The following is a 27,448-nucleotide window of genomic DNA, read 5'->3' on the forward strand; positions in this document are numbered from 1 at the left end:
CCAAGAACTAAAAGAACAGTTAAAATGCTTTTGTCTAAAGTAAAGAAAAATCTTGGACATGCATTTCAGAATATTTGCAGTAAAAATACCTTTTATGGAACTTTGTATCAGCTCAGTTATTTTAGACAATAACAAAAATGAAAGCCAGTTACAAGAGAAAAATATGATAAATAAACACTATAGTAAAACACTTAAATATTTATTTAAGTGTTAATGTAGAATAAATTACCGACATACTGCACTTTAAGACTTCTCCAGATGATAAGTCACTTTAGAAATATTTGGGGCAATAATGAGAGGTTGTGGTAGCATTAAAATTATTCTAAAAATACTTCAGAAAACTGTAAAAAGCATGAATACTCCAAGTGAATACAAATGCACTACTAAGAAACAGAGGATGCTACTAGTACCACGTACAAAATACCTTCAGGGAAGAAGCTTTCTTACCAAACCACAAAATCCATGTTTATGGAAACTACAGTAATCTGTCATGACACCAGGATTGTTCACAGAGTCAAAGGAGGTAGAACACTGTGTTCCTTTTGCTGCTGTTATGAGAAAGTAAAGCGTTTCCAGGCCTTCTTATTCAATCACAAGGTGCACAGCAGTTTTCAGAACTGCTGATCAGAGCAACCATGACTGTCAAGGTTGTAATCAGGACAGGTATGAAAAATCAATACAATATTCAAAGTGTAAGTCTGACTAATTGCACAAGGTATGAACAGATCTCTATAGGTTGCATTCATTAAAAAACTCTGAAGTATTTTTTCAGTGTAATTACCTATTTGAATAAACAGCTTCTAAACAGGAATTCTAAAGGATTTTGTGACGGTAATACTGTTCATGTTCCAATATTTGTTTTTATAATCGTATTTTGTTCTTCCAAATTAACATTTTTTATAGTTTATAAACATAAACATAGGAAAAATATCACATCAGCATACTAATATCTGCTGTTGTAATATTTGTTCCATATGTTTCTGGATCATCTTCGGCTCATGTTACTAACTGTACATATTTGATCTGAGACTGGGGTTCAGCTTTTCTGTAGTTTGAAATGTCTTTTACAGATCATTTATCTTCAATAGTTCCAAACACAGAGTGGAATGCATATGAACTTTCTATTCTTGTTCTAGCTCTTGCACTTGTATTTCTTCTTGGAAACTGCATCCTGAATTTACTTTGTTAATCTGGATTTTGTTCCTTCACTACCATGTTTTTCTATTTACTTTATTTAGCTTGAAACTTTTCCTGGAGTTATCACTATTCTATTAATATAATCCGGAAGCATGAGACTGAAGTATATCCACCATCGTATGGAATCATACAAGCCGCAATGAGGATATTACTATTAAATATACAACACTGACCATCAGAGTCTTAAATATTAATACACCATGTGTTTTAATGGAGATATATACATATACACACATAGTGTATGTACATATATTTGCATATTGTATACACTCCCATATATGTATTGTGTATATACATGCATATTGTATATACATATACATTTTTAATATGTGTGTGTTTGTACATTTTTCTTTTATTTTACCTCCTCCACATACAGCATCACAGTCCTCCCAGCCAGAATGAGTCCACATGAAAAGAGGCTCCGCTACTTTAGAGCTCTGATTCTCAGGAAGAGGATCCAGTGGGATTGTATACTCATAGTGTAGACCATAGCTCTGGTCATGGAAGAGCAGCACCTGCAAGATACAGAGAAGGAAAACCTACCTATATGTACACAGACACTGTGGAAGACAAACTCCAAACTGTGAGGAGATAATCTGGAAAAGCACAACTGAATAACTTAATGCTCTATAGCCTTCCAACCCTCCTGATGGATTTCGTAAAGGAAATAAATGAGACTATCCAAATCAAGGCAATAGGAAAAATTATTTTACCTAACATAAAATTCAAAAAGCTGTCCATGTGAAATAAGCAAAATTCACTAGAAATCTGGAGGACAGTTATGTCCTGTGATTTCAATGCTCTTACACAGAGGAGGTCTTTCCTAGATGCATCAAATTTAAAACTATTTTACATATATCAGACAATTTCTTGCACTTGAAGGATTTTTAATTGTGAAGTACTTCCTCATCATCCCTCCCTCTTCCTTTCTGACGGCTCTCAACTTTTACTTCCCTACACTGAAATGCATCAAAACTCTACATCTTCATGGAGAACTTGGAGACTGCAATCCTGAAATGCCGATGCTGTGCTATAGTCCACCATCCACCAGGATAAAACCATTTTATATTAATTTGAATCTCTCTCCTTAAGCAACATATCAGATTTTTATGACATCTGTAGGAATGCTAATACCTTCTATTCTACCTCAACAATGAAAAGATTATTCTTGGAGTTAAATGCATTTTTTTAGAAATGGGCTGTCAGATATATATATAAAAGCAGGTGTTTATATGTATAAAAGTAGGTGTATCTTACATAGATCTCATTATCTTGAGGAGCCTGAGAAAAAAAAAATATTGGTTACCATGCTAAATGATAGGAATTAGGTAAAAAACTCCAATCCATATTGTCTTACCAGTAAATGCAATGGTGATGTTGTGGGACCTTTGGCTGATATTTTCTCCCAGAGACCTCTCCGAACATAATGGACGGTGGTCCCAGCAATATTGAATGTTCCTGAATGCTCTATCTTCCAGTCACTATTGATTGACTGTTTTCCAGCATCTCGAAGGGCTGCAAAATACATGAAAAAAGAACAACATAAAAGGTGCCCGTTCAGTAGTGATTTGTGCCTCCTTTCACTTCATGTTTGGATAATTTAACAAGAAGATGAAATCACCTAACTCTGTTTGCAAAGATATTTATGGATGCTACTATACATGAACTTCAATTGGAACATGCTTCAGAAACACTTTCTGGAAAGTATGCCTGGCAAAACCATGTGTATTTAACATTACCTGAAGTTAACATCAGTGTTTTAATGCCTGAAGAGACTGATAAGCTCTAGCATAATTCAATCACTGAATTAATTTAAGGCAAAGGTAACCATTCTTTATTCCAAGACTGGCCATTTCTATAAACCATAAAGGCATGGGAAACAACATTTTCACAAGACACTCTTCAAGATCTGTGGAATTAGGCTAAAACGTCAAAAAAAAAATCTAGTTTGGAATTCTTTCCCCTCTAATAAGTACATTTGCCTTTTTCTCCACCTTAGAATGTGACGATACTATCTTCCTGCCTAAACACGTCTTTTATACACTTTCACCACATAATGTGATGCTTCTAACAAACTGGAGAAGCTTGTTCTTTTTGGCTGTAACATTCCCCTTGTTGGCCTAATTTATATTCAAAAGCATCATCAAGTCAGATAAGATATATTTCACACATTGAGAAATCAGGCTTTTACATTGATTTTCTATAGTAAACTCAATAGATTCTTCTGTAGAGGACTTGTATTTTTATTTTATCTTACTTTATTTTATTTTATTTTGTTCAGATCATTTTATTTTGTTCATGTGAAGTAGAATACACTTGAAGTCACCTTCCGGACAAGAAGTTTTATACATTCCTTTTCATTGAAATTGCATGTTTGGCATCAGACTTTTGTAAGAGAACCTAAACAGTTTAAGCCTTGTCCAAAATGTCTTTTTAAAAATTGTAACTTAATGTGAGTCACTCCTGTAATCATCTTCTCTCCTATTCATATTTATACTGTTATGTTTTGTTTCTATGGGAAACAATGGCACAGGTCTACAGACTGGCAGAAATACAATTGTGTAAGACATCATTGATGTGTACCACTGCAGCACTGTAATAAATATTAAGGCTATAAAATCCATTAATGCTGTAGAACAGCCCAGTACTAAAAATAACCAGTGATTTTACAGAACTTAAAATTTGATGTTTTAGGTTTAAACATTCTATTGTTAATGATAATTAATTTCTATTTAGTGTTTACACTGTAGGAGCCAATCCTCTTCCCAGCAGAGAAACAAAACAAGTGTACTCCAAAGTTCTGAGGTCCAGTCGGGTCATGCTGTTCAGATGGAGCAGCATCCTATCCCTGGAGAGCAGCAGATCTTGCATCATATTGTCTTGTCTTTAAAATGATTGTGTGGGCCACAGCGTGCAGTCATGTGCAGAGGATGGGAATCCTAGCTCCAGAATACAGAAATATGCTAGATCTTGCATTTTCTGCTTTCACATTCCTCACTTGAGCCACTAAGGTTAGACAAATTAATAAAGGGTATCCTAAAGCATAAAATATAGGCTGAGAATCAGGCAGTACAGTTTCTGTTCCTGACCCTGTCACCATCTATAAGATAAGCAACTTCACTGAGTTTTATTCCACACCACAAATGTACTCCCACTCTGTTTAGTTTTCGATAAAGGAGGAATTTCGGTACAAAGTAATGCAATACAGGAAGAAAATTCAGCACACAAGTATATCCTCTCTCATATATTTGCTATAAAGTGTATCCTCTCTCATATTTTTGCTATAAAGCAAATTGAGCAATACATCTACTACTACTAAAAAGATAAACAAAGAAAACGTAGGCTGGGAATATCTACTGCAGCTGTAACCAAGACCCAAATTTCGGTGCTAAAACAAGGGAGCCAATTACAAGTGTGCCTCTGCAGAGCACAAAATAGCCACAATCACAATGACAATTAAGTGATGGTGTTAAGTGCAATGTATTTTTAATTACTGTACCAGGGATATATGCCCTTCCAATTTTAATGAGGTGTGAGAGGCTACACAACTACAGAGATGCAACATTACATGGCTCAGCTATTGCATCTCCCGGTGCTCAATAGGGAGCAACTGTGCCATGGTCTGTCCTGGTCTTATTGCTTTCTATGCAAAACTGTAAAATACGACACCACTGTATTAGCTTTGAAATTTTTGCTTAAGTTGAAATTGCCACACTTTACAGAGAGGTTAAGAATTGTGAATTATGAATTTTGCCTTTTGCTCTGTGCAAAATTTAGTGATTTAATTATCAGAGGGCTGGAGCACCTCTCCTATGAGGACAGGCTGAGAGAGTTGGGGCTGTTCAGCCTGGAGAAGAGGAGACTCCAGGGAGACCTTAGAGTGGCCTTCGAGTACCTAAAGGGGGCTTGTAAGAAAACTCAGGAGGGACCTTTGAAAAGGGCATATAGTGATAGGACAAGGGGTAGTGGCTTTAAACTGGAAGAGGGTAGATTTAGACTACATACAAGGAAGAAATTCTTTACTGTGAGGGTGGTGGGGCACTGAAACAGGTTACCGGAGAAGTTCTGGATCCCCATCCCTGAAAGTATTCAGGGCCAGATTGGCTGGAGCTCTGAGCGACCTGGTCTAGTGGAAGATGTCCCTGCCCATGGCAGGGTGGTTGGAACTAGATGATCTTCAAGGCCTCTTCCAACAAAAACCATTTTATGATGATAATGCCATTTTGACTGACTTTTATTTTTCTCAAGAAAATTGTCAAATACAAAAAATAGCTGTAACTCAATTCTAAATGGGAGTACCTTCACTGATATCTTTTGTCAAAGAGGTCAGTGTTTCACTTCAACTCAGGTTATCACGTGTTTCCTTCAAACTATCTTAAGAACATTAAGACTTGAGATTTGAGTAACTTTTTAAAAATTTAAATTGACGTAAGGATGACTAGTCAGTAATTCCCAGTGTTCTCCTTATTACCCTTTTAAACAATGGTACAATATTGCCTTTTCTCCAGTCACTGAGGACTTCATCTATCTACCATGACCTTTCAAATAGGCTTGAGAGTGGCTTGGCAACTCTATCACCCTCTTCCCTCAGGACCCTTGAATGCATCTGATCAAGTCCCGTATACTTGTGTATGTTCAGGTTCCTGAAGTGGTCTCGAATCTGATCTTTGATGGGAGGGACTTCATTCCACCAAGCCATCCCTTCACCTTCAGGGACTTCAGAGATGTGGGAAGAGTGTTTACCATTGAAACTGTAGCAAAAAAAACCTGTTGAGTACCTCAGTCTTTTCCATGTTTACTGTCATTAGTTCTCCTGTCTTATTTATCAGGGTGTTTGTGTGTGTGTGTGTATATTTTCTTTAATCTTTCTTTTCTGACTAACATTCCAGTAGAAGACCATATTATTCTTTGCATTCCTTGACAAATTCAGCTCCCACTGTGCCCTAGCTTTCCTGATCCCATCCTTACACATCTTAGCAGTGTCCCTATATTCTTCCAGGATAGATGTCCCTGGTTCCACCACCTATGCATTTCCTTCTTACATTTAGTTTGACCAGCAGGTCCTTACTCAGCCACGCTGGTCTCCTGCCTTCCTTGCCTGATTTCTTATGTAGGGGAATCAAGAGCTCTTGCAATCTAGGAAAAATGTCCTTAAAGAGCTTCCAGTTGTGTTCTGCTCCTTAATCTCTGAGGGCAATTTCTCAAAGAGTCCCATCCACTAATACCTTAAACAACTGAAACTTGGCTCTCCTAACATTCAGAGTCCTGACTTCACATGGCCCATAACCCTCAATATCATCAGTTCCACCAGGGCATCATTAGTGCAGCCCAGGCTGCACAATCTTGACCTCTCTAAATAGTTCATCTGTGTTGATAAGCAACCACCAAGGTCCAGGAACGCTGTTTCTCTGGTTGGGCTATCTATCATTTGGATTAAGAAATTATCCTCAGTGCACTGCCAGAGTCTCTAGGACTGCTTACAGTTTGCTGTGCAGTTTTTTTCCACCAGATGTAAGGTTATTGAACTCCTCAAGCAGGATCAGAGGCTGCAAGAGTGATGACTCCTGTAGCTGAAGTAAGAACACTTCACCAACAGGCTCCCCTCGGTTGGGCAGCCAACATTGGTAAACACCAATCATGAAGTCTTCTTTGTTGGCTTGGCCCCTAATTTCCACCCATGAGCTCTCAATCTGTTTACGGCTGTTTTTCAAAGACAGGTCTGTGAAGTCAACCTTTTTTTTTTTTTTTATATAGAGGGCATTTGTTTCATCTTGATGTAAAATGGTTTCAGAAGGTGTTACTTATTAACCATCTTCTATGGCCCTCTATATATGAAAGAAAAACATGTTTAGTCTCAGTCAACTCTGGTCTCTGCTATGGAACCAGGTCCTCAGCTGGCTTCTCTTGAAATTAGAAATGAAACAGTCGAAGGATTTGGTCAAAGGCATTTTCAAACTATTAGCATTGTCAGAAATGAGAACTTCAAAATTTTGTATTGTTTGTCAGATCCCATCTGCTTTCCTACAACCTCTTCCCCCAAAATGTGGTCCAACATGTTTTTTAACTAGGAAACATATTTCATAAAGGAAACAAGACAAGAACACAGCTCACCTATGGACTTGATACCTGTAAGAGATTTGGTAATTACAACGTCATGCAGTGTTAAACTGCAGGTTCGAACGACCTATATCCCTGAAGCAGCTTGATCACATGTTTGAGAATAATGTTACAGATAATCCACTACTTTAGTTCATCTGAAAACAAATAATATCTCCCATTTCCAATTAGCACAGAAAAATTTCTGGGTTAGAGTTATATACCATTAACCGATCTTACTAATTCATTATGGGGCCTGGATCTGTCATGCCATTCATTTTATACAAGTGTCTAGAATCATAGAATCACAGAATCATAGAATGGTTAGGGTTGGAAGGGACCTTCAAAGGTCATCTAGTCCAACCCCCCTGCAAGGAGCAGGGACATCCCCAACTAGATCAGGTTGCTCAGGTTGCCTCATCCAGCCTGGCCTTGAACGTTTCCAGGGATGGGGCATCCACCACCTTTCTGGGCAACCTGTTCCAGTGTTCTACAACTCGCATTGTAAAAAATTTTTTCCTAATTTCCAATCTAAATCTACCCCCCTCTATTTTAAAACCATTACTCCTTGTCTTATTGCAACAGGCCCTACTAAACAGCCTCTCCCCATCTTTCTTGTAGGCCCCCTTGAGGTACTGGAAGACTGCTATCAGGTCTCCCCGGAGCCTCCTCTTCTCCAGGCTGAACAGCCCCAACTCTCTCAGCCTGTCCTTATAAGAGAGGTGCTCCAGCCCTTTTATCATCTTTGTGGCCCTCCTCTGGACCTTCTCCAGCTGGTCCATGTCCTTCTTGTGTTGGGGACTCCAGAACTGGATACAGTACTCCAGGTGGGGTCTCACCAGGGCAAAGTAGAGGGGGAGAATCACCTCCCTTGACCTGCTGGCCACGCTCCTCTTGATGCAGCCCAGGATGCGGTTGGCCTTCTGGGCTGCAAGGGTGCATTGCCGGCTCATGTTGAGCTTCTCATCCACCAGCACTCCCAAGTCCTTCTCCTCAGGGCTGCTCTCAATCCATTCCCCGCCCAGCCTGTATTTGTGCCTTGGATGGCCATGACCCAGGTGCAAGACCTTGCACTTGGCCTTGTTGAACTTCATGAGGTTGGCACGGGCCCACCTCTCCAGCCTGTCAAGGTCCCTCTGCATGGCATCCCTCCCTTCCAGCGTGTTGACGGCACCACACAACTTGGTGTCATCGGCGAACTTGCTGAGGGTGCACTCTATCCCACTGTCCATGTCGCTGACAAAGATGTTGAACAGGGCCAGGCCCAGCATGGACCCCTGAGGGACGCCACTCGTGACCGGTCTCCACATGGACATTGAGCCGTTAACAACCACTCTCTGAGTGCGGCCATCCAGCCAACTCCTTATCCACTGAGTGATCCGTCCATCAAACCCATACCTCTCTAGTTTAGAGAGAAGGATGTCATGCGGGACAGTGTCAAAAGCTTTGCACAAGTTCAGGTAGATGATGTCTGTTGCTCGTCCCTTGTCCACCGATGCCGTCACCCCGTCACAGAAGGCCACCAAATTGGTCAAGCACGATCTGCCCTTGGTGAAGCCATGTTGGCTGTCACCAACCACCTCCTTGCGCTCCATGTGCCTTAGCATGAATGAGCTCTCTAATCTCAAAGCCTAGTGCATTCTCTTATAAAAAAAAATACTATAATCTTCCTTTTTGTATCATAGAATCACATGGTTGGATGGGACCTATAAGATCATCTAGTCCAGCTGTCTTCCCACTACCATTGCTGCCACAGCTACTAAACCATATCTTGTAGCTTCTCATCAAGCCGCCTCTTGAACACTGCCAGGGACGGCGACTCCACCACCTCCCTGGGTAGGCCATTCCAGTGCCTGACCACTCTTTGGGAGAAAAAGTTTTTCCTCACATCCAATCTAAACCTCCTCTGGTACAACTTGTGGCCATTTCCTGGGAGCCTGGGAGAAGAGGCCAAACCTCTGCTCATCACAACCTGCCTTCAGGAAGCTATAGGGTGCAATAAGATCTCCCCTGAGCCTCCTCTTCTCCAGACTAAACAATATCAACTCTCTCAGCCGCTCCGCGTAAGTCTTGTGCTCCAGACCCCTCACCAGCTTTGTTGCCATTCTCTGGACACGTTCCAGGGCTTCAATGTCTTTCTTGTAGTGAGGGACCCAAAACTGAACACAATACTTGAGGTGTGGCCTCAGCAGCGCCGAATACAGGGGGATGATTACCTCCCTGCTCCTGCTGGCCACACTATTTCTAATGCAGGCCAGGATGCCATTGGCCCTCTTGGCCACCTGGGTACACTGTCGGCTCATGTATTCTACATTAAGAATTTTTTTTTTAAATTTTTTAACATTTGACAAATATAAGGTAAATTCAGCAACAGAAAAGGCATTATCTTAGACCACAGGAATCTAGATAATGCTTGAAACAACTTTTTTATAGCTGTTCTTACAATAATTTTTTTAAAGTAACTGACAACGAACCAAGTCTTATGTCAACATGGTTATAAGCAGACAAGGTTATCATTACTAGTTTATTCTTTAAAAATAATTATCAAAATTATTTCTTAAAATAATTAATTCTAATTACAAAATTAATAAGTATATGCTTTAGGAAATATTCTCAAATTAAATAAACACTTTTACTCCCTTTATAGTGCTACAAATAATTCCTATTCCTGAATACTCTACTGATGAAAGAAGAATCATGATCTCTTATGCATCTTCGCATATAACTTCAGCAGGGAGGAATACCTAATGTTTGGATATATCACTGCTCCTGTATTCCCACAGAAGAGAAGAGACAGGACAGACCTCAATGGATCCATCAATTCAGTAAATGCAGTTGCAAGTTATATCTGATCTTTTCTCCTAGGATGCCGGAGCTCCTGTTACTCTGGTATATGTTGATACACCTCAGATAACGAGGATATCTGAGGTGTTCAGGAAGAATTCCTCTGAAGATTTGCTTCAACAGCGCAATCACCCAGTGATGCTACTGGTGTGGGCTGTAGTTTTACCGATCACTTTAGCAACATCATTGCAGCTTTCAGATCATAGTGACTCTGCTTTCTGACCACCAAGTAAATTCAGAGAAGGGCATTTCCCTTTGACTGCCTCTGTATTTGACCTGTGCTGTTCAACAGGGATCAAATCTTCTCTCTGTTTAAACAAGCTTCTACTTGGTAAGCCACAGCTCTTAATGTACACTGGATTAAACTATGTTTACAGCTGTATCTCTAATCATACAATTATTAATTGTATTACAAGCAATATTATTAAAAAAAAATTCTAATATGTGTTTATGATAATTAGCAAAACAGAAATAGTGTTGACCTTATTGACTCATTTTAAGTACAGAAATGCAGACAGCAAAGTACTAGGCAACACAAAATAAGTATACAGAACTATAAGGTAGAAAACAAATCAGAAATACAAGAGAATTTAATCTGTACTACATTTCATATTTTTAATCACAGTATTTTGAAGAATATTGTTTCTAAGATGAAAGACTTATGCCTTCAACTTAAAACTTTTATTATGTTATTCCTATTCAAAAGTGTTCCTGTTCAAAATGTTACTCCTTTTCAGTTCAGGTTTTTATGCTTTCCAAATAAATCTCCTATAAATGAAGAAAGTTTAAATACCTTCTGCTAGTAAAAAAAGAAAAAAGTTGCAACAACACAGGTTTTAATTTAAAATACTGTAGCGGACCCGTTCCTGCTTCCCCATGAAGGCTTAACAAAAAAATACCGCAGTGAAATACTGATTGATCCTCATTCAGACTGACATTAGTAAGAATTAAGAAAACTAAAATTAAAGTGGCAAGCAATTAAGACCTGATTATGTGCTAATTAGCACCTTTCAAAACTAAGGCAGCATAACTGACGTTATTTCACAGGCATAAAAAGCATTACATTCTTTTTGCCTTTTCAAAGGTAAGGGATTAATCAGTTTGCTTCTCATGAAAAAGGAATTAATTTCCCTAAATACAATTCCAACATTCATTTATTTCTGCATAAATAAAAAAAAAAAAATTTCTGCATAAATAAAAAAAAAGCATTTATTTTGTCCACATTTGTTAATACAGTAGACGAAGAGAGAAAAAAAAACTTAGAAAATTCAGAAAACAAATCATGGAAACTTCAGTTATTGATTTGACACTCTTACATATTCATCTGGATGGCCCATTGGTGAACAATGCAATAATCCAGATCTCTGAATCTCCTGTGGTATCTTAACAGGCCAGGTGCAGACCCCATGATAAACCAAGAATCACCCATTGATAACTTAAGCTGTCATAATTAAGATTCACCACCTTCAACATTCTTTCAGCTGAAGTACTGAGAACACTCAGGTAAAAAGTTTCTAAAAATGTAGTATTACTTAAGAGCAGAACTAAGAACAGTGATAAAATCAGGGGATTTTTCATTCCGTTGTCCTGTTTCTCATACTAAGTCTCTCTCAATTTAAACTTAAGCAGTGCATGGAACAGCACCAATTATGATATTTCACATATTCACTTAAACCCTGTAACAATAATAGTAACAAATTACACTTTCCTACACAATAGCTTTAGAGCTCATTAAAGGGAAAAACTTCTTTTTTCAATGAAAGACAATTTCATAAAAATGGAAAAATTAAAAAATAATAAATCATTGTGATTAAATTTATCCATTAAACATTCAGACAATTCAAAATAATGCAAAGAAATATTTTTCAGCTTTCTTAATCTAATTTTAGAACTTTTAACTTTATTGGTAATTTGCTATATGTTGGTCAGTGTGGTTTTTTTTCTTGTCTGAGCACAAATTATTCCATATTTCAGCAGAAACTCTTTTCATCAGTTTTAATGTGAAGTATTTTCTTTAGCACTTTCCATATGAAAAATTGAAAATGTTAAAGTATGCAGAATTGTTCTTAAATCATTTAAATACATTCTTTGAAACATTCTCCAAACAAAATGAGATGAGACAAAAATTCAAAATAAAACTTATATGAAGAATTATTGGTAATGCTATTACCATTCTTTTATTTTGTTATTTCTACAAAATTTCTTTAGAAGTATTTTTCATGCTTTTTTTTTTAAAGCATGAAAAACAAGCTTAGAGTTTTGTTTAATCACAAAAGCATGTTTAGCTAGCACTTTTCATTGCTGACCAAAACAGGACATGAATACTAAAATATATGACATTTACCTAAATAACTGTGAGCTGGTTTTTCTTCCACGACTTTGATTCTTCTTGCTCCTGCAGGTATCACCAAAGCTTCCACATAACCTAGACATAAGACCAGATGTCCCAAGTTAAATATAGAAGTGTAGAAAAGTACGTCTTGTATGTTTTTTTTCATTTCTTCTCCTCTATTTTTATTTTTAAATGTAACAAGTTATGATTTATATAGCAAAAGTTTGAAGGTTCTTACAAAATGTTGAAAAAAGCTATGAAAATCTGTATTATGTGTTATATATATACCATGATACACAATTAAAAGACTAGCAAAGTAAAACATAATAAGATCTAGTGAGGCTAAGCAGATAGGGGCTAGAGCAGATGAAGTTGTCTCTGGCCAAGTAGTTTAATGTCATTACCATGACCAGAAGACCAAAAATTCCAATTTCACTCAGTGTGTAGAGACAAATGATAGAGCACTAAAACCCAAATCTCCTCTCATTGTTTGGTTTTTGGTTTGGGGCTTTTTTTTAACATTTTGTGCTTCATCTGCCCCTTCTTGCTGTAACACATTCAAACCTTGTTATGAATGGCTCTCATTAATTATTTCCTTTACATTACAATTGCTTCCGTAGAGTGTGGGACTAATACATGCTGTTGAGCAATTTGCTTTAAGTAAAAATGGGTGAAAAGGCAATGCAGCTAAAAAACATGGTGCAAGAAGGAATGTTATAAATAAATAAGAATATATTTTAGATTATCTGGGTGAACTTCAAAAAGTGGACAATAAACCAAGTTTTTGTTCTGTGTAGCTATGTAATGTTCTATAACAAAACACTAAGCATTTACAACTTCTTCAATAGTCCTGAAACATGAAAATTAAATTGCTGCAAAGCAGTATTATTTATCTTTAATTTCCTTAAGAACTAGTAACACTTTCTAGGTATTGCTGACAGTCCAGTTTCTTGAGAAGGAAAATAACTTACACAGTTGTTCAGAGGGCAATACCACAATGTTGTGGATTGACACAGAACCCTGAATGAACTTGAAAGTGTGTGGGTATTTAAATTAGACTTAAAAGAGAGCTGACATATTGTAATTACTATTAGCAGCCACCTTCTTTGTAGTTTTTGATCTTGTAGTTCTCCAGACTCATCTGTGGTTTGGGATCACTGCTATTCAGTGATCAGCTGATCACTGCTTCAGCTTTACAAAGGGCCTAACTATGCCTAACTTTTAAAATTTTTTTTAAGTACTATACTTCAGTCTGCAATGCATTAAAGTCTTTGATTTTTCAAACATATACTGTCTGCTTCTAATTACAGTATTTTTTTTACATGATTTACTTACTGTCTTGAGATTCTGCACATTTTCTACTCAAGAAACTACTGGAAATGTAAGGGCAGAAAAATGCTGAAAACAGTTGGTCAAACTGTTTCAAAGAAAATACTCTTCTTGGAGACAAGGTATACATGGTGTATGGCACACATTATCAGGATTTCAGTCCTCTACTCTGTCAACAACTGATGCCGGTCAATTATTCTCATTCAAAGAATAGATCACAGCAGTGCTTGAAAATTTCATGTTCATTCTGCATCAGAAAATCTATTTGCTTTTTATGATATGTTATTATTAGTATAAAATATAATTAAAATATATAGCATTTCTTCACACATTCAGCTTTACATTCTCCCATTGCTTAGCTTGATTTAATTATGCTACTCTAGGTTACAGATCATAATTTGGGTATTTATTTTGAAAAACACTAAATGAATCTAAACATTTTAAGAATTTACAGTTCATTATTTACTAAAACAAATTTCACAGATTTTTCAAGAATCAGGCTCTTCTATGAAATAATGTGTGTCCTAATGGAAGATAAATTAGGTAATTCCATAATTTTATAATTGAAACAATTTGCAGTAATTTTGCAACAATTAATTTTAAAAATGCTCATGCTTTCTCTTAAATATCTTTTTATCCTAGAAATAGTGGATTATGCAGTGAGAAACTGCATAATTTTAAGAAGTATAGCTTTTTAAAGCTCCCAGTGCTCAAAGTAATCAAACAGCTACTGGTTTCCTGAGTATCTGAAATAAACAGACTTACCTGCTCCCCTGGTATGGTTAAAATCACCTTTAATAACTTTGCATGACTTTCCATTACCATTGCACACACCACAATGATCTTCACGAGCCAGAGATCCTAATATGCCATCACAGCCAAATTTCTGTGGGAGAATACAATAAAGCTATTGAGACACACGCCATGTGTTTTAGAAAGCTGCCTTTAGTAGCGGCCCTCTCACTCTTTTGCAAAACAACCTAAGCAACATGATCTAGCCCTGCTCAGAATGAGGGCTGCACTAGTTCCTGTGCCGAAATCCCTTCCATAACAATTTTTTTCTATGTTTTTATGTAGATTGTTGCATTCACTCTTCCTATATGGTTGGCTAACTCTAGCAGTTGCTCTTCAAGAGGAACACAACCGTGTTCCCACCTTGTCCTGGGACCACTGTGCAAGATACACCCCACAGGCTCTCCTGCTCAGTGACTGCAATGCATGCAACTCTACAGCTTTCTACTCAAAATATGGGAGATTCTTCACCACACCCACAATGGTAAAGTCCTGCCTAATGTCTCCCTAATGTCTTATTCCAAACAGGACATGAACATATCTGGAATATGTAAATATAAATTGTATTTGTTCGGCTAAAAAGCATTCAGTTTAAAACAAATTGTTTACTCAAGCGTCTTCACATTAGTATGTTAGACACACTTCTATCAATAAATGTCTGTGGTAACTTGATGACAGGAATACAGTTAATATCATATGCTGGCTTGATATGAAATAAAAGCCTTTTAAAGTCTAGAGAAGTCATCATGGGGTAATCTTATGTAACACTGTATAAATGAATCTGATAAAACCAATTAAACTTCAAGACTGTTTGATAAATAATGAAGATAAAAGCTAGGTTAAAGAGAAAATAAAGGATTCCTTTCAGAACAGAAACCATGGTCTATCAAAGAGTCACTCATTTCCAAATACATTAAGATTGTTACTGCACAGAATTTATTAGAGTTCTTCTACCTAAAAAGCAATACAGATTTCAAAATCCTGATTACAGCATAAGCATTCAAAAAGCTGTGTATCCAAAATGGCACATATCTATAAGATACACATACCTAACTCTACAGCTGTAGTCCCCAAAGTTCTCCCTAATGGGTTGTCTAAGAAAACAGAGTAAAATGTAGAAGACCTTACAAATTAGACTTTCAAATGTGATTAGCACTTATCTCTCTGACGCTTGATGTGTCAAGAAGCCAATTTAGTCTTAGTCAGGTGGGTTTGGTTTAAGGATTTTTTTGGTCTTTATTAGTCAGCTGTGAAAAGTGAATGATAAAACATATGACATTTTTTCAGGAAAAAATGGGCTATATATCATCTTTGTGATTAAACCTATGATTGTTACATGGTGAACAGAAGCCTCAATTCAGCAAAGTGTTTAAAAGCATTCTTATTGCATGCACTCACTTACTTGAGAAAGGATGAGCAATGCTGTTTCTGTGTTAAAGGTTGTGTTTTCTACTGAATTCAATGCTTACAATGAGAAGAGGACAAAAGAAAAAAACTGCCCTGTGGGTTTTTTATATAGAAGAGTTTCCATATAAGGCACTATAAAAGTGACACAAGAACTTCTATGAAACAATGAATTCTGAGGTTCATTAATAGCGTAAGCACTTAGGTTTAATTATCTGTTATTCCGCTCCTTCAGTCTTGTTTTATTTAGATGTAAACTTTTGTACTGTTGAAAAAGGCAGAATTAGATATACGTATGTACACCTCATGGCAAAATTTTCCAACCTGTTGAAAGCTGAGGCTTCCCTTAGAAGACAAAATCAGTTATACTCATTTTCCACTCTGCAGCAGTTTGTTACAAGCATCCTTATCATCACAGATAGACATTCCCCAAGCTAACCCTTCAGCTGCTTCACATACTGTGTTACACTGACTGCAACTAGCTTAAAATATTTTAATATAATACAAAAAGAGCCACTCAGTCTTGGTTGTGCATATTGCTACACGCTATCAGAGAAAACATATGGATAACAAATGTATGTGCTTGCATACATATGCTTGCGTATCCAGGTTCGAAATAAGAGTTCATACCTGGCATCGTCCATCTGCACAGACATCTAACCCATGCTGGCCACAAGAAGTCCCATCCATCACCTTTTCTGTTAGAAGAACAGGTTGATCCTTTCCAGCCGGTGAACAAATTAAGGCACATGGCTTTTCTGTAGTAGCAATTGATGGAAAAAAACAACAAATTGATAAAGGGTCACTTAACAAATACAGAATTACTATCAACACTACTTTAAAAAATGGTATTTCTTATTTATGTGGTATGAATCTACATTAGCATAACAAGTTATCTTAGAAACAGTGAAAACAAAAAGATTTTGATCCTTTTCTCAGCTGTTTGAAAAACTCAAGTTCTTTTTTCTGCTAGAGCATACTAGTGCTATAATCTTGGCCTAGATAGTACTCATGTCATGTTCATTGTTACAATTAAGAATATGCACATTACAGCTGCTAGAATATTTTTATTGTAATCTACACTTTCATTCCCCTATATTTTTGGCAGATCATAAATATTGGTTAAAAAAGAAACTTAACACTTTCCAGATTTTCTAACTATGCAGGTTAAAGAGAAAAAAAAATAAGTAACTGAGACACCCTGGGAAGCAAAATATATGGATTTACAAAGTCTAAATTAACAAAAAAAAAAAAAAGACAAAAACCTGAATATGTTCTTTCTAACATTTTTACCAAGGGCAGACAACTTTCTACTACATTTGTAAAACATTCTACAAATAATTTCTAATTTTGAAAGAGAATTTAAAAGTAACAATGTCCTATGTATCCATGTATTCCTAATGGTCATAATTTATAAATAATGAAGTTTGCTTTACTACTGCCAAAATAATACCAAATAAGATAAGTCTCCTCTCAGTGGTCAAGTGAGTACAAAATGACACAATTTTTTCATATTTTTATTCAGAAGCGTACTGACTCAGAACTTCTTCCTAAATCTGTGGCAGATTTTTGAAAGAGTCAATCGTGAACTTGAAACTGATTTCAGTTGGACACAATCTACGCCACTCTGACTTCGTACTGACTTCTAGATTCCTGGACTGCGTTTTTATTAGTAAATTAAACAGTTCCAGGAAACACTCATGGGCACTGGAATTCTACTGTCTATACAGCTGAACTGTAAAACAATCTATGCCACATTTTTTTGCATGTGCTAACTAGCCCTAGATCAGTCTAGACTGGAAATTGCCACCTGCAAAGGATTATTTCCAAAAAAGCGGTCTGGATGTCACCATTCTTTCTAGACTGCAAAAGAGCTCAAAAGTATGGACATAGGAGTTCTGTGCCAGCTGACTTACACATTAGAGAGCGGTCTGGGCACATTTAATTTACTAAAATTGACACAGCCTCTAGGTATCTCTAGGGGACTGATGCAAACAGATGTGGTGTCTTTTGCCAACATGTGAAGCCAGTCAGACACAAGCCATCTCCAACTGAGAAGCATGAGTCTCTGCCTGAGTTTATGCACTCTGCATTCCTGTTATACTCCTTAAATAGCAATCCCGAAGTTCCCTGGGAGCTTTAAGTATGTAACGGCATTTTTTAAAGAAATACAAGATTCACAACCTAAACATTATTTTAAGGACACTGAATTCAAAGAGACAGTAATTCAACACTAGACAGCTTCAACAGGCTGTAGGAGACCTCATTGAACTACAGCAACTATTCTGGACATGGTGCACAACTAGTGTCTACTAAAGGCTAAGAGTACAATTAATTAATGATTTGGGAACAACGTATTTCTGTAATGCTGGAACTCTTCAGCTAGTGTCCACTTTTGCGTCTCCCGAGAGACATCTCAGGACAACAGGATGTCCCAGAACAAAGTTAGACAAAAGTAACCATCCATACTCCTTGACATGGTACAGGAGAGTGTCAAAATTTTTTTATCAGATGATTGAACTACTCAAAGTCAGGCTGAAACTTTTTGATCTCTTAGGATATAAATATGTGTTCCTGTGCTAAAATGAAATTTAGTAAAACAAACAAAACTCAATTAACTAGATAAGAACCTATAAAATAGCTTGGAGGGAGTGCTCCTGCCTATGAAATGAGCTAATATGCAAGCCTAATGAAAACAGTCTCACAAGTTTTCACCTTGGCATCTTGAATAAAGGCTTAGAGGAAAAAAAAAAACAAACCCTTTTTAGCTAGGCATATCTTAAAATAAGTTCTTGACAATAAATTCACATTTTTTTTTTAATTCAGCAAAATCTTCCCTTAAAATCTGTGCTTTCTAATGGTTTCTAATAATTTGTTTCAAGAGTTAAATATAAATGGCAATAATGAACTACTTAAAATGTGGTAACACATACCTACAGTAGTCCTACGTCACTCCAGGCTCTTCTTTATCACCAGTTGCTATGATTTTGTTAATTTCTCAAATTAACTGTTTTAATAACTGAAGTATTTCTGTTGTTCTTTTCTTTTTTTTTTTAATTAAATAAACTACATCATAAAAATTTAGAAAAAATTCAGTGGAATGGCAGCTACTGTTCACATTCCTAGCAAGAACTTGGGTAGAATGTTTTGTTTTCTAGTCGCTGATACTTTATGCCATATTATCTTTGCAGATACTGAAAGTTCAACATTACTATACTCCTACTTGAGTATGCTTCTAATGATATGGTATCTAAGTACGTTTGTTACACTGAAGCATGTATGCAGTGTGCCAGGACTTTACACGCAGTAGCTGTTAGGATTTAAGGAAATCATATCTAAGTTTGCAGTATCCATTACACATGGATTTCTGACAGAATTAAGCACTGGTATATGAAATACTCGAGTATTAATCAAAAAGTGCTTTCCCCTTTCTCAAAAATAGATGCTCACAATATTTGTATTGTCTTCTTGTCTTTGTAGGTAGAAGTATAACTGATATATGCATGTGTAATGATGTGGCATTTGTATGGACAGCTGTATTTCTGAGTCACTGCGTACTACATTTCTGTCTAAATAGGACAAAACTGATAATGAATTTCAGTTCAAATGTAGTCATTATATATCAAGAAGGACAAATTCAATAGGAATATAAGACAAAAGATTCCAAGGTGTGTGAAAATACCACCAAATATTGCCTATGAAATAAAAATGACTTACCAAAAATCTTGGATTTAGGGTTGGTTTGTTTGCTTGCTTCAGTTTTTACCATATCTATCTTAATCAACAACACCACCAAAAAGCTATAAGCCATAAGAGCAGATGATAAGAACATCAGAGGTAGTTTATACTTACCATCATCAATGACAGCCTGCCACTGGAGCACGTGCTTCTGATACGAAGATCTAACACTGAAAGCCTGGCACTGCCAGTCTCTGAAGGCAGGCATGCCAGCAGGACAAGAAGGATTTTCACATACTCTATACTGCATCGTAGGACCATGACACTCTCCTTCAAGGCCTGAACTAGAAAAGAATGGGATGAATATCATGCTTCATTGCTGGTAATGTTTTGTCAAACTTAAAGTACAGTTTATTTATGCTATACATAAGTTCAATTTAAATAGCAGATTTTTTGTTGACACGGAAGATTGAGAAATCACCCACAAAAAAAAATCAGTCATAGAACTAAACATGTTTGCTTTCTGTTTGTACTGGTTACATTACATATAAATAGTCATGGACACTAAACCATAATTTACACTTGGTCTCAAAGAAGCACTAGGACTAGTAAGGAGAACCTCAACTGCAGTTTTGATATAGTTTAGTTGATTTTTCTCTAGCTGGACAGAGCCAAAGGTGCCACTGAAAGGAAGTAACATCTGCAGATTTGCTACCTCTTCTTTTTAACAAGTGTGGTGTTGCAGAGTTCAGACAATATGCTTTGTTTCTTTCTGATCGCTCCAGTTGTGCTTGTAGGTCCCAATGAACAAATGCAAAAGAATAGAACTGCAGAAACTGGAGCTAATTATTTGGAATCTTGCCTGGAAAAATGACTGAATGAAAATGAAATTAAGACATCTCTAAATTCTAGAAATAGCTTTTAGGCATATAGCTGGAAGTTGCATTTAGATGGCAGGAAATATGAAAACATTCTGCATATCTAAGGCTTCTGTTAAGACGCCATGATTTTGTACAGCCATATACAAGTTTTCCTCACATTTCTTTATGCAAACTTCTCTTTTTTAATTCCTCTGTCTTTCCTGTCATCATCTTTTTTTGCCCCAATTCTGTTATATTGTCTTTCACCTTTCTTCATTTGCCCCTTTTGTTCTATTTTTTTCCTAAATCATCTACTTCACCCTGTCCTGCCCTGCCCTGCCCTGCCCTACCCCACCCTTCCTTACTCTAGTCTACTGTGGTCTAGCCTAGTCTGGTCCAGTCTTCTCTACACTTGTCTTCATTACTCAGCTTTACTCAGCTCTCACTTCTCTATTTATTCTTTTTCTCTTGGTGTATAAATGACCCATGAAAGAGATATCACACTGAGTAATTAAAAGGAAAGCATCTTTTAGCTGACCGCTGAGAAATGGTGAAACAGATTCCACTCAAGACAATGGTAAAACTCCCTTTATACCCAATGGCATAAGGTTTTAATCTTCACAAGATACAGAATCTAAATATTGTTTCCAGATATTCTATCTAAATGTCTGTGAAACTTGTAGAAAAATCTCTTTGTAAAAGTTGCAATTCCTTGGCTCTCCAAATGAAAGAGGAGTCAATTTTCTCCATCAAAAAACTGAAAGACTAGAATTACACACTGACACTCTGCAAGTCAAAAGTTATTAATTTAATTTTCTGTTGCTTCTTCAGGTGAAGCTTAGAAAGAAAGTTGTATTCTTCCACTAATATTATATAAGCTTTTGACAGAAGCAGAAAAGAGGAAAAAGAATGCTGCCATGCAATAAAAAACCCTGAAATACCTATTCTCCTAAGTGTTTTTCAGTATTTGTAAAAATGAATTGCTTATGTATAGGACAACTGTATCTTAATGGATTTCTGTACTGATAAGATTTAAACTCGGTTCGGAAATTCTGATTAACAGTAATGGAAACCTGAAATTGTTTTTACCCAGGGCATTTGCGTTGTCGACTGCTGATTCCAGTGTTGCAAGTACGGCTACAAGTGCTCCATGTGCTCCACTCGCCCTCCATATGCTCCACAAAAGAGGTCCGATTGATACACTCTCCAGCCTTACACCACTAGGTGAAAATTCATCTCTTAGATAAACAAATCAAGGCATATGCAAAAAAATTCACTACTCCACACACACATGGGATGCACAATATAAACATTTAGTTGAACGCATAGTTTTCATATGAGTGAGATATATTTTTTCCTGTTCCACATAGCTTTTTTTCCTATCCTCGTAAATACAACAGACATTTCTCTGGCCAAGTGGCCAAGGAGAAGGTGCAACTCTTGTCCACAAGTTCAAGTACATTCATTACCAATAAAGGATGCCTCCTGGAATGGCCTGCTGGAAATAGTCCCCAGACAATCCTGTCTCCTTCATTTGAGCCTGGGCACTGCCTAGGAAAGCGCTTTTGGGTCCAGCCCAAAATCACAGCAGACATCATCCTCCAGCTGTATGGATGATCACAGCACAGTGTTCAGGGCTGTACTCAGGACTTGTTTGGTTACTGTTACAGTTCCCACGTAACTAGCAGGAAGTGCATTGTCCTTGATTATCCAGTGCTAATTTCAATAGAAGGACATATATAACAAATAATAGAGAAAATAAGATTTTATTCACAACTTCTATTCAAAGAGAGAATGGAAGCCCCAGTAAGCTAGTGTTGAGAAAGCCAAGAGAATTTCTGGCATTTATTTAAATAATAACAACCTAAATAATTGCAATTGCAATTTCTCACTCAAAAACTATCCATTCACTATTGTTATTCTCTGTAACCTATGTCCATATCTGGTATAAATAATAATAACTAGTACTTTATCAACTTATACCAGCTGAATATCTGTCCCATGTATTATGAAATTTCAGCAATTGCAAAGCAATAAGGCTGCAAGTAGACAATGAACACTAATATCATCAACATCAGTAATTTAACCCATTTCTCTCTGCACTCTGAATTATTAGTGAATTACTGTTATCAATGGATAAAGTTCATGAAGAAGTCTCATACTTTGAGCAAAACAAGTCACTAATGCAGTCAGTAAAGGCCTTTGTCACTTGCAGAATACACTTCTGTTACTTGCAGTGTCTGTGCTAAATCCTTGACTGGTGATCTTAAACTTCACTTGCAGTTTCAAACTGGTCTTCACTGATCAGCTCATGTTAATTTTCTCTCTTAAATTGTGGCCCTAAAATGATGGCATAATTATACTTTGAAAAGCCTTCACAGAGGATGGCTCCATCATTCTATTTGATTTGCAATCAGAAACTACAAATTTTGTAATGCTCTTGGATATTTCAGACCAAAAATGCTCATCTTTATTTAAAGATATTCTCTCAGATGTAATGGGCAAAATAGATTTTTCTCTATGGAGAGCATCTGCCTTATGTAGAGTCTGAGAGATGCTTATAAATCCTTGACTTAAAAAACAATCAAGTTGGACAGGCTCTGCAAATGACATTTATATCACTTCGTAAGATCCTAAGAGGGGCAACAGTACTCCATCTCTGCAATATATGGAAAACAAAACAAAGACAGTGATTTGTGTAATCTGAAGCTTATCTTGGACAGATAATAAAATAAACAAGAAGAAAAATCCCTTCTAATCCTCTGAGATATTTCAGTGATGTCTGCTTAGTTTTTTACTGCTAGACATAAATAAAGTATCTCTGTAGCCTGGAACAAGGCTCAATGAGCCATTCTCATTAGAATCAGTATTTTGTCCTACCTTTACCAATTGTTTACTCCCTACTAGCTAAGCTCTACAATAAAGAGAACGGTGTTTCCTTCCTCATTGGACTTTCCCAGGACCCATGTCACTACCATTTCGTAATGCTCCCACAAATTAGAGTGAGCCCTCTGCAATGAATTGCTATTATTATCTTTTTCAAGTCAGACATTAATATGCAAAATGCATAGGCATTCTGGATGCCCAGTTCATGACGGCTATGGTTTCACAATGAAAAATTCCGAGTATTCTTAATAAGAGGTGCTGCCTTCTTCGTCCATATCATGGGCTCATACCATGCAACATCGCATGTCCCTGACTTTCCACGTGTTGACTTAAGAGAGAATATCAACTACACACATTTATCAGAATCAAAAGACCACAGCATATGGTATTATTTTAGAGACACAAAAATGAATAAAGCCTGTTTTACCTTCAGTATGTAAAATGATATTATATGGACATTTTATCTTACTCAATTGATCTGTTTACTTTTTTAGCGGGGTGATGACAGTCCTGGTGAATGTAATATGATTCAAAGAGCAAATCACTCCTGTGGGAGACTGCTGTTAGCACAATATCACAAAAATCCCAAGATATATGCATGCTCCTGCTCTGTTACCCACTTGAGGTTACAGTTATATACACAGATGACAAAGACAACTGAAACAGGAAAGCTCTGGAAAGATATTTAATGTAAGTCTGATTCCAGGTGACCATTTAATTGCTCTTTGATGGTATGCTTTTAATGACATTTATCACTCTTTTACATGCACTGGCACTATAAATATTTATTCACAAAGCTTATCCTGAAAAGTTTTAACACAAATCTGTATTGATTCCTTCTATGAGACTATTTCTAAATCTTAAATCATAGCTGAGAGCTTTGTATCTTTGAAAGCTTTCGGTTTACAGTAAACATGCAACACTGGCATTCCATTCACAAATAGGACACAAAATCTGAATGAACTAAAACAGCTTAAGCCTTAAAACATCTGTGGCTCTGACTAACTTTTTATTCAGCGTTTTTAGGGAAATGTACTTTTAATCATATCTATATTATTCAATATAAAACATATAATAAATACAATGACATATGTATGATTTTTATGATAATTGAGGTAAGTAGGAACTTTAAACAAGTACAGAGACCTATTCAGCTAGTTTCCTTAACTGTAAAGTGTTCAATATAATTTATATTGCTTTTCCACCAGAAACATACCTTTCCAGTGTCACAGTCTGTTCCATCCATTGGTGGATCCAGTTTAGTTTTGCACTCCTTCTCATGTTCCACCTTACACCACAACCCAGTACAAATGACATGCTGAAAATCAAACACACAGGTAAACACAAAATCTACCTACATGCAATCTGCTAATGTTGTCATAAAGTTACCAGTTTGATGGTACTGAAGGAAGTTTAAAGACAGGTTAAACATGCACAAAAACTGATGTGGGCATATTCTGCTTAGAGTTCCACTGATCATGAACACATCAAACAAGTCAAACTGGGGGAAGAACCCTCTAAGTCTAACCCTGGAGGTCATGGTCTTTGCATACAGCAGATCTAACAAAGCACATGGGGAAGACTTTGCCTCATGATGTGAAGCGACCACTGCACAGATGCTCTCCTCCAGAGACTGGAAGAGTTGTGAGCTTTCTGGGAATTATTTTTAAAATTAATTCATATTTTTACTCCTTTTATTTAGTGCTTATTCATTTTATGTGAAAGGGAGAAAAACAGCACCGTCACTAGCAACAAAACCCAATGTTTTAAAGTTACTCCATTTCTATATATAAAAGGACTACTGAGTCTTTGTGCAGCTACATAGAACTATATTCACAGAAGCTTCGTAAAAAATTGTTTGTAAGAAACTTTGAGGCTTTTCTAGGACATCTAAATTCCCCTTGTTCATCCCATCCCAATGATTGCTGTTATCTTACGCTCTTACAATGACTCATAACTCCTCTAGAATTCATTTATTCCTCTAGAAAGATCTCAAAACCCAATTAAACCTGATATCCACAAAGAAGACACAAATCAGACTGACAACTCAGGATGAAATATTTTTGCTGGGAAGAAGAGAAGAGAGATGAGAGGGGTACTGGTCAGTAGTGCATTTTAGAGATGGAAAGAAAAGCTGTCTTGTTCCCCCCTTATTAGTAAACTGGGTAGAAGTGAACAGAGGGCATTTGAAGCTCAGCTGTGGCCTGAATGTTATTGCACATGCAGACTGATTTCCCCCAAACATGTATAGTATCCCCAAAGAAGGTCAAGAAGGATGAGGAGAGTGGGACAGGTTGCAGGGAGGATAAAAGATAAAGGTCAGCTGTTTTTTTTGAAACCAGAGTTCCCAGAAGACGTGCTTTTTGTGACTGAAATGATTTGTTACATTGGTACACTCAGTAAGAGGCTTTGTGCCTTTTACTCTATGCATGAAAAACGTTTGATAAATCTTATGCTACCTTGAAAAAAGTCTTAGGGCACAGGAAACATAATTCAACAAAAGATTGTGTCTGAACCAAGGAACAGGACAGTTCCAGAGGGAGTCTGGCACCTAAAAATGTCTGTACCATGAGCTTTCAAAAAAAGTCAAAGATTGTAGAGGTCGGAAGCATTGCACAGAAACAAGAGACAGGATGGCAGCAGTTAGACTCACTCCTCATTCATCCTGTAAGAGTTTTGTTGCTGAAGGTGAACTAACAAGACAACAGTTAGCCTATAAAATATAGCTACAGAAGTCCTAGTCTGTTTCTGGGTAATTTTAACAACCATTTTTCAAATATCAAGCTGTAATTTCTGTTCTTGGTCAAGGAAGAAAGATAATTTATTCTTCTATTTTTTTTTAAACATGCACTTTAAGATACAACTTCAGAGCCAAGAAATAAACTTAGCAAGAAGACTTCTCAGTCAGTTTCACAAGACAATGCAGATGAGACAAAGTATGAAATGACAGACTACATTGTTGGAACAACTCAATTTTAATGTTCCTAATTCAAATATTTTTCTTTTCATATACCTAAATCTTAATTTGTCAATGACTACATTTGAGGAAAAGCTATCCAGGTTTAAAAAAAATAAAGTCAAATTTTACTTTATGTCATCCCATTTTAAAGTATGTTATCACGTTATCCTTTTTTTATTCCCCCTAAACACTTCTGTCTTGTGCTCAATTTCACTAGCAGATGACTGTGGAATTGCTGAGAACAAACCTACAGTTCCTTAGAAATCCAGAAACAATTTTTCTAAACTTAGGAAGATATGAAGTCAGATTAAACGGATTTGGATGCTTGAACATAGAGATGCACTTGAGCTGTGTAAAGTAAATCAAGTAAATCAAATTAAGATGCTTGACTTGCTAATGTGCTTTATATACATATGCATTTTTCTGCAAATACTTGTATATCACCTCCTTATGAATCATGATCCTAACTCCTCCAGCTAGAAATATCTTTGAGCCTTAAGTGAACTGTATTCTAAAACCACTCACTTCTCTTCACCGATGTTTAAAATAAGTATTCCGTATTACTATAACATTTCATCCTAGACTTTGAGATTCCCCAAACGCAAGAAAATTGAGATATGGAATTACTAAAATCAGAGTATGACTTCTAAGTTTTTTTCTGGGCTTTCCATTTCAGTCAAATCACAAACAGACTCTTTAGTTACTCTTCAGACTGTACTTCTGCTGCAGAAATAAGAGAAATGGAGACTACTGTCACTATTTAACTTTTGACATTTGGGGATTTCTGCATGTGGCTGGGGAAAAATCACGATACACAACTTGTTTTTTTCATTAGCAACCTGCAATGCTGCAGATCAGGACTGATTTGAAAACTAACAGAAATCTGGAGGCTAGTGTCAGTATTATAGTCACTTCAAAATCCGAGTACAAACTTCTAAACCAGAAGTTTATTCCTTTGGCAAGAAAATTTCATTCAGCCAAAATCAAGATAGCTAAGTTAACATTCACAGAGGTTTACTAGTTATCTATCATAAACACAGTTCAACAGGTATTACAGTTTTTTTAGACTAG

General features: G+C 36.6%; 1 protein-coding gene across 1 annotated transcript in view; it reads right to left on the minus strand.

Moving 5' to 3' along the window:
• The window catches only part of ADAMTS19 (ADAM metallopeptidase with thrombospondin type 1 motif 19), a 150,432-nt gene that overhangs the window by 27,835 nt on the left and 95,149 nt on the right, over positions 1–27,448 (minus strand). Inside the window, exons 11-18 of the mRNA XM_086770465.1 lie at positions 24,635–24,736; positions 21,622–21,752; positions 19,847–20,016; positions 16,625–16,752; positions 14,564–14,684; positions 12,482–12,562; positions 2,555–2,712; positions 1,559–1,712 (exon numbers count right to left, since the gene is read on the minus strand). Of these exons, the coding sequence (XP_086626591.1) occupies positions 1,559–1,712; positions 2,555–2,712; positions 12,482–12,562; positions 14,564–14,684; positions 16,625–16,752; positions 19,847–20,016; positions 21,622–21,752; positions 24,635–24,736 (1,045 nt within the window). The remainder of the gene's footprint in view (positions 1–1,558; positions 1,713–2,554; positions 2,713–12,481; positions 12,563–14,563; positions 14,685–16,624; positions 16,753–19,846; positions 20,017–21,621; positions 21,753–24,634; positions 24,737–27,448) is intronic.

This window comes from Chlamydotis macqueenii, chromosome Z, assembly GCF_036417535.1.
Source record: "Chlamydotis macqueenii isolate bChlMac1 chromosome Z, bChlMac1.mat, whole genome shotgun sequence".
In the NCBI taxonomy this organism is placed as follows: Eukaryota; Metazoa; Chordata; class Aves; order Otidiformes; family Otididae; genus Chlamydotis; species Chlamydotis macqueenii.